Source organism: Pygocentrus nattereri, chromosome 24 (assembly GCF_015220715.1).
Source record: "Pygocentrus nattereri isolate fPygNat1 chromosome 24, fPygNat1.pri, whole genome shotgun sequence".
Taxonomy (NCBI): domain Eukaryota; kingdom Metazoa; phylum Chordata; class Actinopteri; order Characiformes; family Serrasalmidae; genus Pygocentrus; species Pygocentrus nattereri.
Genome location: NC_051234.1, coordinates 5168196 through 5180230, shown reverse-complemented (window position 1 = coordinate 5180230; position 12035 = coordinate 5168196). Strand labels below are relative to the sequence as shown.

At 38.1% G+C, this 12035-nt stretch overlaps 1 protein-coding gene across 3 annotated transcripts; it reads left to right on the top strand.

The window, feature by feature from the left end:
• Positions 1-125: 125 nt before the first annotated feature.
• Positions 126-11077, top strand: cd22 (cd22 molecule). 3 transcript variants are annotated; one of them, XR_001858326.2, is made up of 8 exons: positions 126-224; positions 4020-4358; positions 4511-4777; positions 5975-6244; positions 6473-6572; positions 8931-9042; positions 10471-10538; positions 10734-11077. XR_001858326.2 is itself a non-coding variant. In XM_017708777.2 (8 exons), the coding sequence occupies exons 1-7, from the start codon at positions 164-166 to the stop codon at positions 10496-10498; spliced, it is 1233 nt and encodes a 410-aa protein (XP_017564266.1). In that variant the 5' UTR covers positions 126-163; the 3' UTR covers positions 10499-10538; positions 10734-11077. The 3 variants fall into 3 exon arrangements, 2 of the variants coding, with proteins under 2 accessions (XP_017564266.1, XP_017564267.1); XM_017708777.2 differs by having other exon boundaries at positions 10415-10538; XM_017708778.2 differs by lacking the exon at positions 4511-4777 and having other exon boundaries at positions 10415-10538.
• The last annotated feature ends 958 nt before the right edge of the window (positions 11078-12035 follow it).

Genomic DNA, 12035 nt, shown 5'->3' with positions numbered 1-12035 from the left:
TAATACAATAGACCATTATTGACCGTCCCCAAATGGCACAATGACTTCCTATTTCTTCATTTTGCAAAAAAGACCTTGTTTAATGGCCTTGTTTGTGTAAATATGTTCAGACCGTCATAAGAAGAGACACTAACAGTAACTTAGAGGAGACAACAGTGTTAAAATGCTTGTAAAACAGATCCATTTGTTAAATTTATGCATCCTGATGCAGTTCACTCGAACAGGTGAGGACTTTTAGTACTTTAATAGTCCAGTGCTGTCCATGTATATACTTATTCAGACTATTTCAAATGTTTGTTTAGATTCAACATTACATACATTACATACTTACTGGAGGAAACAGTCATTATGGTACATGCAATGATTGAATTTGAATCTCTAATACAGTCTTGTAAAAAAATGTGGGTGGTGCTGCTCAATTCTCCACATTTTAATGCACAATTTATCATGCTGAAAGAAAACAAAACATAAAATGGGGCCTGTACAAAAGTTATGGCACATTTTATGTTTATTCATTTACGCATTTTAGTTCTTTTTCCAGCCTGTCAAACTCAAATAATTAGAAATTGTGAACTCAAATTTGCAGAAATACATGCCATATTTGAGTTTGTTCCCTGTAGAACATGTGCTAACTTATTTTCATTTAGAAAGTCAGCAAAACATGTTGAAAGACAGAAAACTTTTGGTTCACTATTTTCCAGATCTGATCAAATAGAAGAGGAACCTGAGTATATACATATAACTCTAAACCTGAAAAAGAACTCTAAAAGGGTTCTTCTGTAAAGGCAATAGCATTAAATGGCATAGAGAAACATTCTTCTCTATGATGGAGAATTCATTCACTCTATTCATTAGCAAAGCTTTTACAATTTGTTCTCTATAGTGGAAAAAAGGGTTCTGCTGATGAAAAAGAGGGTTCTTCAAACCTTTTTTCAGCATCACAATCTTAAAATAAAAGCTGCCTAGTGGAGGAGCCACTAAAGCAGTGGTTCTCAAACTAGTCCTCAGAGACCCCCCAGATGGTCCACTTTGTGTTCAAAGTATGCTGGAGTGAAAATTTGCACCATCTGGGGGTCCCTGAGGACTGGTTTGAGAACATCTGCTCTAAAGACTCTTTCAAATTTGTTTTTGCATCCATTGAAAGGTTTTAGGAAGCTAAAAATGTCTCTGTACCCTTAAAGGAGAAGTCCACCAATTTTTTGCATAATTCATAGGTTGGGATGTAAACCGTCATATAGAGTGGTTTGATGTGAAGTGGTTCATCTGTAGAGAAGCTTAGTGACTACTATATCACAGTGGCGATGAAAGGAACCAGGAGTCATGATGTCTACACCACAAATGTGATTTTTATTTACTAACCAAAACTACCAGTGATCCTACATGTGTCTTCTATTTATGTAATGTTAATGATGGTAAAATAATAAATGTATTTATAACCATTTCATACAGTAACTTTCACGAGGGAGCTTTTAGAGGCATTAAACTACTCCAACGTCAGGTTCCTATCAGCACCACTGTGAACAGTTTTGACTGTGAGTTTCTCTAGAACAGAGTATTTCACCCCAAACCGCTCTGAATGAGTTTGTTGACTTGTCAACCATTTAATTATGCAGATTTTTTTTTTTTAATCAGTGGAGTTTTTTTCTTTTTTCTGCAAGGCTTATTTAATAAAGGCATCAGTTACACACACACACACACACACCACACACACACACACACACACACACACACACACACACACACACACACACACATATATATATATATATATATATATATATATATATATAAAGAATGGCAAAAACATCCTTCTCTACAATGTAAAACGTTGTGCAGCAAAAAAAAATCTTACAGAATTTCCACATTTTTTTCCCTAGTTCACTCAACTTTAGTAAACTCTTTGTTATACTGACGTATAACAAAATGTACTAAAAAGCAACAAGCCCAGACATGCAGAACCTTCTCCATCACTCCAAAACCAGTCACTCGACGAGTTTATTCGTCGTGGTTTAGCGTGAATTAGCCATAACTGAGCGGGTCTTGCCCTGCGATGGACTGGCGACCTGTCCAGGGTGTATCCTGCCTTCCGCCCGATGACCGCTGGGTTAGGCTCCAGCACCAGCCCCGTGACTCTGAGGAAGAAGCGGCTTTAAAAAATGTGTGTGTGTGTGTGTGTGTGTGTATGAGTGGGTCTTGTAGCAGAGCTATTAACTTACCTGCTAACATTAGCTGAGCTTGTGCTAACAGGTTAGCTGGTCTAATAAACCAGGCATTTACTTACCGGCCGCGTTTTGACGCCTTCCGAAGTTTCCAGAAGCTGCTCCAAGCGCGAGCTTCCCGCCTCTGCGGTGGAGCGTTGGTGACGGCCCGTACCTCAATACGGGTAGAATATGCCTCAATACGGGTGGGATTTGCCTCAGTACGGGTAGAATCTCCCGAGCTCGCGCAGACTCCTCATGTTAGCAGGGTTAGCATAAATGATACTTTTTTTTTTTAGCTTGCATGTTAGCTAGCTAGCGTTATCTAGCTAATGGCCAGCCTACTATATGAAAAACACTTTTATTTATATAACTTTTTAGTGTTTATAATGTATCACACATGATGTAATTTAAGCTGTGGCCTCCAGGGAGTGGGCAGTTTGGTACAAATCCAAACTATACTGCGTATTTAAAGGTTCTTCTGTGGATTTTGGCTGCACATACGACTACCCAGCTGGCTACGGGGTCAAAATCCTCAAGTGGATCAAAAAAGAACCAAAGCACAAAAAACCTGTTTACCGCTCGATCCGCCGCGGCTCGTATCTCAATACGGGTAGAATCTGCCTCAATACAGATGGGATTTTCCTCAATACAGGTGGAATTTGCCTCAGTACGGGTAGAATCTCCCGAGCTCACTCAGACTCCTCATGTTAGCAGGGTTAGCTAGCGTTATCTAGCTAATGGCCAACCTACTATAAGAAAATCAACTTAGTTCAGCTACAGATAATGTAACCTTAGAATATAAACCAAATAGACTGTGTAGATTTGTACATTGGCTTTGATATGCACTTTTATGTAGTTCAGTGCTTATAGAAAGTTTTAAATTGTCAATTGGCGCAGCGTGACTGCTCTGAGACTCTTAAACTCAGTGTAGGTTGTTGAGTCAGTTAAACCGCCAGGAAAGTTGGGCCAGCTGTATTTTCTCCATTTGCCTAACCTTCAGCGAGTTGGATTTTTTTGCAGTCATTGATTGTGTGTAGCTCTTCAAGGAAAATGAGATTGTAAACCTTCACATGTTAAAAAAATCTAGAAATGTTGAGGAACCCATTGTTTTTTAAGAGTGTGCATGGAACCCATTAAGTATATTAAGCGTTTCCATGTAAATACGTAAAAACTGTTTGGTGCCAAATAGATCCTTTTTTGAAAATAGTTATAATCATGAAAAATTTCCGCCAATGTTCCCAACATAAAGACCTGTCAGCAAATGCTTCATGCGCTAAAGTAGTTCTTTTAGTGTTCATTGTTCTTTGAGTAACCATTGTTTTAAAAAGGGTGTTCTTCAGGGGTTCTTTAGTAAAAGCAATGGTTTAAATGTTTAAGTTGTTCTTTTTAGGGTTATATGATGGAAAACCTGTTGTATACTGCTTTATGCCAAAGTTTGGGTGCCACACACAATTGACATATTTTATATTTTGTTTTTCTTCCCAATATGTTAAACTCAGCAAATAGCCAGAACGTGTGCACTAATATTTGCAGGATAATGGCACATTTAACTACCCTGTAAAGGATGTGTTATTTTCACTTAAAAACATAAACAAAGCATATAATTTGACTGTGGTGTTCAAACTTTTGTATACTGTATTGTCTTTAAAGAATGGTTCTATATAGCATCAAGAAGGGTTCTGCTGCTGTTACAGAACCTTTTTTGGTAACTATACAGAACCCTTTTTGTTAAGACTGTATGGCATCACTTTAAACAATCCTTACTTTTATAATGTAATTTTTAGTGTTTGTAATGTAACACACATGATGTACTTTCAGCTGTGGCCTCCAGGGAGTGGGCAGTTTGGTACAAATCCGAACAATACTGCGTATTTAAAGGTTCTTCTGTGGATTTTGGCTGCACATACAACTACCCAGCTGACTACAGGGTCAAAATCCTCAAGTGGATCAAACAAGAACCAAAGCACATAAAACCTGTTTACCACTCGGACCCTGAGCAGGTAGATTTATCATACAGAAGAAGAACGGAGTTGGCTAATGAAGACAACAACTGCACCCTTAGACTGCACAATGTTTCCGAGAGCGACGTGGGGAAATACTACTTCTGCTTTTATACAGGACAGGCAGGCTCAGAAGGAACATACTTAAATGTAGCAGGTAAACACAGCACGTATTATTTATTTTGCTATGTAACATGTATGGTGCATTCTAAGTGGAGCCACAATGCATATTCATGCTGCAAAAGTCCCTTTGAACCACAGCAGGAAACTCCTTTATTCAGAACCTTCTACTAATTACATTTACATTAGTTCTACCCTTTAGAGTGAGACTGATTTCCAACAGGATGGACGGCTTCATCCAGGAAGGGGACAGGGTGAATTTGACCTGTGAGACTGAAAACTGCACCCCCTCAGGAGAACAAATCACCTGGTTTAAGGATGGGGTCCCACTTCCTCTGATCAAATTGTGGGAACTCAGATTCAACCCAGTCTCTCCCAGTGACTTTGGCAACTATGCCTGTGGCCTAAATTACAGCGCCATCTCAACAGCACCTCATTTTCTGCTCGACGTGAGATGTATGACCTTACTATCTATACAGTGTATCAGCAGCTAAAGGAGTAGTTCAGCTAAAAATGCAAATGTGGCTAGCACTGAGACTACGTACCAGTTAGCACGTGTGCTGACTAGAGGTGTGGGAAGGTGGGGGTGCTGAAATTTGTACGCAGAACACAGACTTCTTTTAATATATGTATGCCAATATTCAGTTTGTATAGATCAAATACACATTATCAAATATGTCATACATAAAACTAAGTCAAATTTAGGAATATTGTCTGAGCGCTAATATTTTTTTACTTAAAAAATTAAGCTTATCTATTGTCCCAAATATGTAAATAAATATTGCATGTAAATATTATATACACACACCCACACCCACACCGATCAGGCATTGTTTCTATGCTCATTGTCCATTTTATCAGCTCCACTTACTGTATAGCTGCACTTTGTAGTTCTACAGTTACAGACTGTAGTCCATCTGTTTCTCTGATACCCTGTTAGCCCCTTTTACCCTGTTCTTCAGTGGTCAGGACCCCCATGGACCCTCACAGAGCAGGGATCCTGACCACTGAAGAACAGGGTAAAAGGTGGCTAACAAAGTACGCAGAGAAACAGATGGACTACAGTCTGTAACTGTAGAACTACAAAGTGCAGCTATACAGTAAGTGGAGCTGATAAAATGGACAATGAGCGTAGAAACAAGGAGGTGGTCATAATGTTATAGGTGTGTATGTATATATATATTACAGTTATTATATTTCAAGAAAGTATGTATTTTGAAATAATAAGTCATTTTGAAAAAAACACAATGACTTACTTTGACATAAATAATCATCTTTAAATACCTCATCATTATTTTAAGACAAAATGTCAACATCTTGGGAAACTAAGTCACTATCTCAACATAGTGTGTCGAAAGACATACTAAGTCAAAATTCTGACATACTACTGCCAGAAACAGAGAAACAGAAACCGTAGTTGATTTTTTTCTCCTCTGCCTGAATAAAGTAACTACAAGTTCCATCAACTTCAGCATGTCTAATTGTCATTTGCATTTAAGCATAGGCCTTTAGATCAAAATGTATTTAGGATTATGAAAAATACATATTCAGTTAGGCGTGTCTTGGCTTTTGACTGATGCGCTTCTGTGAACATTCAGCAGGCAGAGTTGTAAGAATATGATGTTTATATGAATAGCATGTTTCTCTCCACAGACAGTCCCAGGAATGTTTCTCTCACTGCACATTCGGCAAGACTTATTCATAATGGAAATACATTGACGCTGATCTGCGAGAGCAGCGCTAAACCGCCGGCCAGAACATACTCCTTGTTTAAAATGAATGGAACAGATGTGTTTCAGATAGGATGGGGTCATAATTACACTGTCCCAGTTGTCGGTCCTGGGGACAGTGGACAGTACTTCTGCCTGGCTCAAAATGCTCTGGGATCGCAAAACTCTACAGTGATCACTATAAGAGTACAAGGTAAGACTCTAAGGCTAAGGTTTAGCAAGAAAATAAACAAACCATGACTTGCTTCTGAATAGATGGGTACTATATTTTCTAGACTGGTATTTGGGCCAGCACTTCAATATTTCAATCTCATAATCTTGTATATCATAATCTTGTATAATCTTACATATTATGAGTACTTCATAGTATTTTATGTACGTATAAATGAATAATGAGTCACGAGATTCTTCACTCTCTCAGATTCCAAAGATCCTGATCACTTGCTGTTTGTGCGAGCAGCACTGGGAGCACTGTTATTTGCAGGCATTGTAACAGTCGCCCTCTTGTACCTTATAAAGAGGTAAGTGATTCGAACTGAAAGTTGAAATATAGTACTGTGAAAAAGTCAGAGACCTTCATTTATTTAGTTATTCTTTAGTTATTCATTTTTGGCCCCAAGGAAAATCAAGAAACATAATCAAAAAGTACACAGAAGCCTCAATAACTCAATATCATATCAGTATTACTCAGTATTTAGTGTGTTCACTATTTACCTTTATTACAGCTTCCAGTTTTTTGGAAGGGTTGCTGTCAGTTTTTCAAAGAAATCTGCAGGGATATTTTTCCACACCTCCAAAGTTCAGTCTTAGAAGTTGGTTGCATTTTCTGATTCTGATTCTTAGAAATCCCAAACACATTAAATGATGCTGAGGTCTGGATTCTGGGGTGATCAGTCCATGGTTTTGAAAACACCAGCAGCTTCTTTGATTTGCAAATATTTTTTGTCCACTCCTTTTGTCATTATGGGCTTCTTGGCAGCAACATATCCTTTCAGACCCATGCTGTTGAGTCATCTTCTCACAGTGGAAGGATGGACAGAATCACCTGTGGATGTTTTCAGATCTGAAGCAGCTTGGTTTTCTCCTCTATCTCAAAGAGGAAAGCTTTAATTTTGACAGTTAAACCACCAACAACCACAGCAAGATAAGACCCTTATGAGACAAATTAATGCACACAGACAGAGGGGAGTCCTGAAGGAATGCCTAAGTACCAGGAACCAAAAATACATGTTTAAACTCTGTTTTCCAGTGCTGCTCATGCTTCATTGTTAAGTTCTTGAAATATCCAGTGAAAAATGATCCAATTGAGAATTGTTTTCTCTGTGGGATCTAGGTAGATATAGTTAAGCCAGCTCTTGCATTGGTTAGAACTTCAAAAGCTGAAGAGAAGTTCTAACATGCTGACATCTAGTAGACAGTCCTGAGCCAATTTTGGCTTTCATTTACAAGTGTTAGATCAGAACTGGGCCAGAGGTTGGACAGCTGTGTATGGCTTGCAAAGAAGTTACAGCAGATCTGTGCTGGCTTGATTTACACCTCAGTACTTTTGGCCTAAGTCTGTCATAAGTGGCCCATTACTGAAGTTAAAAAAAGCAGCCAATGCTCGCCTCATTTGATTAGTTTTCCCAGACAAATTCATTATTTTTAAATGGACAATCCAGCAGTTAATATTTAAATATAAGATAAGTGGAAAAGAGCATTAAGGGAAGTAATTCACTTGAAAAAGCACTCTCAGATAACAAAAATCATCGAATGCTGCACATCAAGCCTGAATCTCATCAGCCTGGACTCGGCTCGGCTCACATCCGGGTCAAGTGTTGCATGCCACATGCCAATTTTTATTAGATCACCCCATATCCGGCCCGAACGATTATGCACAATGACCGAACATAGCTATGTGCCATATAGGAAACAAATCTAGGCCACATCCATTAGATGTTCTCATTTTACAGTGGTTGGCCACATCCTTTAATTCTTCTTGCTTTAAAGTATATGGGCCGGATATGGGCTGAGGACAAGGTTCCAGCATACATGACTGAGCTCTACCATCCTCTTCATAGTGCGAGAGCTTTAAGGTCTTCAAATCAGGGGTTATTAACTATTCCATGTACTAACTTAAAATCAAAGGGGGACCGGGCTTTTGCAGTTTATACACCAAAATTGTGGAATAATCTTCCTACTGATGTCAGACTCTCTGAATCGACGGAGGTTTTTAAAAAACGTTTAAAGACTTATTTTTATTCTCTTGCTTTTAACAACTTTTGATCAATGTGCTTTATAAGTCGGTGTGCACTTGAGTATTTAAACTGTGTGTATTACTTATTTGAGTATATGATCATAATGATCTTAATTAACTTGTATTTTATTTGTAAGTATTTTGTAAAGCACTTTGTGAGTCACTCTGGAAAAGTGCTATATAAATAAAGTTTTACATACTTACTTACTTACCCAGCCACAATTGGGCCAGAGGAAAGCCAATAATGTGACACACTTTGCTAACTGGGTACAATCTGTTACATTCTGGTGCTAAAACAAATTTTCTGTTTTTCCACTGCAGCAGTTACATTCTGGTACCTAAATGCTTCAAACTATTACTGTATAAGATGAAACATCAACTTTGAACAAGCAGCCAATTTTAGCATTGTCAGAAATTGTTCATGCAAATTGCCATTAGCTTAGTGATAGCAAACTACTAGTCCTAAAGGGACACCAGCAGAAATGTCCCAAGTAAATTATCGCTGAAGTGGGTTTTTTCCTAATGTTTTTGGTTTTTCCTGATGATTTGTTTTTTCCTGATGTTTGATTTGAACTTTTAAGGCCCAAACTGAGGGCCTAGCTCTAATAGCCATGGTTTGCTCAAAGTTTTTGTTTCTTATCAGGAGGAAACAGCCTTCATCTTCCATCAGTGACATTACTGAAAACTTGTCAAATACTGTCCTCACTTCAGGGCTGGAGTCTAGCCAAAGCACTGGATCTCTACACAACTTACAAGTAAAGCTGTTTTTCATCTACCATTTTTGCTTATCAGTCTTTGACAACATCCTGCCACATAGTGCAATACATTTCCTAGCAGATTGCAACATAAGCTGAATTTGCCTAAAGCCATGGTTCCTGACTGTGATTGTGGAGAACCCTGTGCATTATAATGGAAGAATGGGAAACACTGACAGCTAGTGGACAGTGGAGGTGCTGCAGACTTATTTGGAAATGTGACTTTCTTTCACTTAATATTCACTCAAAATACAGTGCACAGTAAATTACATTTCATATATTTTTAAAGAGGTATCCAAGTTAAATATGCTTCCTTGCTGTTAATGCAATTTCAATATTATAATGAGTTTCTCTGATAATGTTTGAAAATAAATAAGGAAGTTCTCAGATACATTAATAATACAGCTTCTTCAAACTGTCAACACACATGGCCATCACTATCAACAGTAGGGTTGCTGTACAGAAACTCTTAGAGGGGTTTCAGAATCAAAATAAGAGGTGCATGGATCAAGATTTTACATGGCATAACCTGTTAAAATGCTTAAAAATGGAGACAATTCTATTTTATGGTGCACGCAATTTTACAATTTCTTACACAGTCATTTATGGATGGGTGAAAAATGATGCGAGCAACCGGTGTCATCCACAAGCTGCACCATGCCAGAAAGGAGACTAAAATGCCCACCAGAAGATAATGTGACCAAGTACAAGCTTTCTGATGGTTTATTTACACTGCTCTATTCACTACTAACCATTTCATTGTAATTAAATATGCATCATGTCTTTGTAAATCGAGGACAATTGTTTTGTTGCCCTGAGGCAACATTGTGAAATAGAGGGTTAATATTTAATTTGTTTCCCAGAAAAAGTGTTTACTTTTGATCAGTTAATGTTCATTTTCATCCCAGGTAAAACATCAGTTTTGGTGACGAGGAAAGGTTTAAAGGAGAAGTAGACAGTAAGAACGTGTTAGAACAGGACTATTCATTTCAGTGATGGTAATCTAGTACAACAGTGATGTCACTGCTTAAAGACAAAACCTGGCAAAAAAACAGACATTATTTCAACAAATGGATGAAACAGGAATGAAAAGGCCCATGACCTGGTCCTGCTGCTCTACTAGGCCTTAGCTGGATTAGCTATCTTGCGTCATCTAGTTAATAAAGTGACTGCAAAGTTAAAATGGTAGAAATAAAATGTTAATCAGCATTTCATGTAGATAAAGAGTTGATGATTAAGCAACGACTGACTTTTATCATACCATCTGAAGTCACGCTTGGATTTTTAACACTGCTAAAAACACATGCATCATTTCAATACACTGTTTTTGAATTTTTTTCTGATGTATTGAAATCGTTTGACTTTCTATTAGATGCCAGAAGCCACTGCCTCTGAGAGGATTTCTGACAACTTTGCTGTTATTCACAGTTCAGACACTGGAATTAGCCTCAGCTGAGCTTCGCGGAGCTACGATTCCAACCAGCCATGACAAACAGGTTAGTCTGCAGTACTATGAAAAACATCCTTTGGCAAAATGAATAAACTCCTCAACATTTTAAGAAGAAGTCAGAGTAATTTCTTCCAGATCAATTGTTAATTTTTTAAATGCATTTTTATACATTTAATTCAATTTCATAAGTTATGTTTCAAAGCGTAAAACTGTTTAAAGTCTTGAATGTCCCTGCTTGCAGATCAACCTGGACTAGGAAAGAGGTGTACATAACTGTCGGAACACATACCATAGCAACATGAGAGGCTGAATAACTTTGTCACTCTCAAATTTATACAAAAAAGGTTTGTTTTAATGTCAAATGGACAACTTGACTGTAAATACATAAATTTCAGTTTTTGTAAAGTATGTTACAGTGTAAAAAAGAATGACAAAATATGTATGTGCAAAAATATACAGTACAGTCTGAAGCCTGAATTATGCAAATTTGTTTGTGTCCTGATGGTGCAGTGGTTATGTCCTGAACATGCTTGGGGACACCCTACTCTGGGGGCAGTCGTGGGCTGGAGGTTAGGGAACTAGCCCTGTGACCGGAAGGTTGCTGGTTCGATCCCCTCAGCTGACAGTCCATGACTGAAGTGCCCTTGAGCAAGGCACCTAATCCCCAGTTGCTCCCCAAGTTTTGTGGATAGGGCTGCCCACTGCTCTGGGCAAGTGTGCCACTGTCCCCTAGTGTGCATGTATGTGGGTGTTTCACTGCATAAATGCAGAGGTCTAGTTTCACAGTGTGCAAACACAGTGACACATGGTTCTTAATTCATTCATACATCCAGTTGTAAGTTGCTATTAACAATCTGCCCTCAGCCAGAGATGAATAATAAAAAAACTGTTTCAGCAGTTTCAAATACAGACATGTATTCATAGCTAAATGATTAATCTTCAAATAAATAATAAAACTTTGTTATTGTTAAATATTAAGCCTGTTTTACATTTACAATGGAGTGATTGAGTTAGAGTTAGGATGGGACGGAAGGCTTATTACTGTCACAGGATCACTATAGTTTCTCTTGAGTTACTACTGTAAGTTCAAATACAACAAATAAAAACAAAGTAAAAAGAAAATAAGTTAGTAGAGTGCCATTTTTTGTGGATGGCAGTTCTTGCCTGCATCCACCCCTCTGAAAAGAGCACCTTCTCTGTCCGTTGCCCCCTTTTGTGCCTGTAGTTTTGGGATGCTACCCCTCGGTTTCTCTAGCCCATTCATGTCTCTGGCTCAAAGAATACAAAGACACAGTGATTCAGCCAAGGTAGGCCATCTCACAGTACAGGGCACTTTTATATCATAACAGTGCCCTTGTTCATAAACACTTTCAGTTGTATGTGTTCTGTCTTTTCCAGATAAACTAATAGGCCTTTCACTGAGTATTTTTATTTAATTTTTTTGCATTGTTTTGCTATTTTCTAGTTTACCAAAATTTGGGGGGAAATTTGGAGTTGGGCACAAGTAGCTTTTTGGTCTAAACCTCCACAACAGGCAGAAACT

Coding starts and splice junctions, on each gene's coding strand:
- cd22 (XM_017708777.2), top strand. CDS start 164: ATGCTTGTAAAACAGATCCATTTGTTAAATTTATGCATCCTGATGCAG. Junction 4,359..4,510: donor AACATACTTAAATGTAGCAG/GTAAACACAGCA, acceptor CATTTACATTAG/TTCTACCCTTTAGAGTGAGA. Junction 4,778..5,974: donor TTTTCTGCTCGACGTGAGAT/GTATGACCTTAC, acceptor TTCTCTCCACAG/ACAGTCCCAGGAATGTTTCT.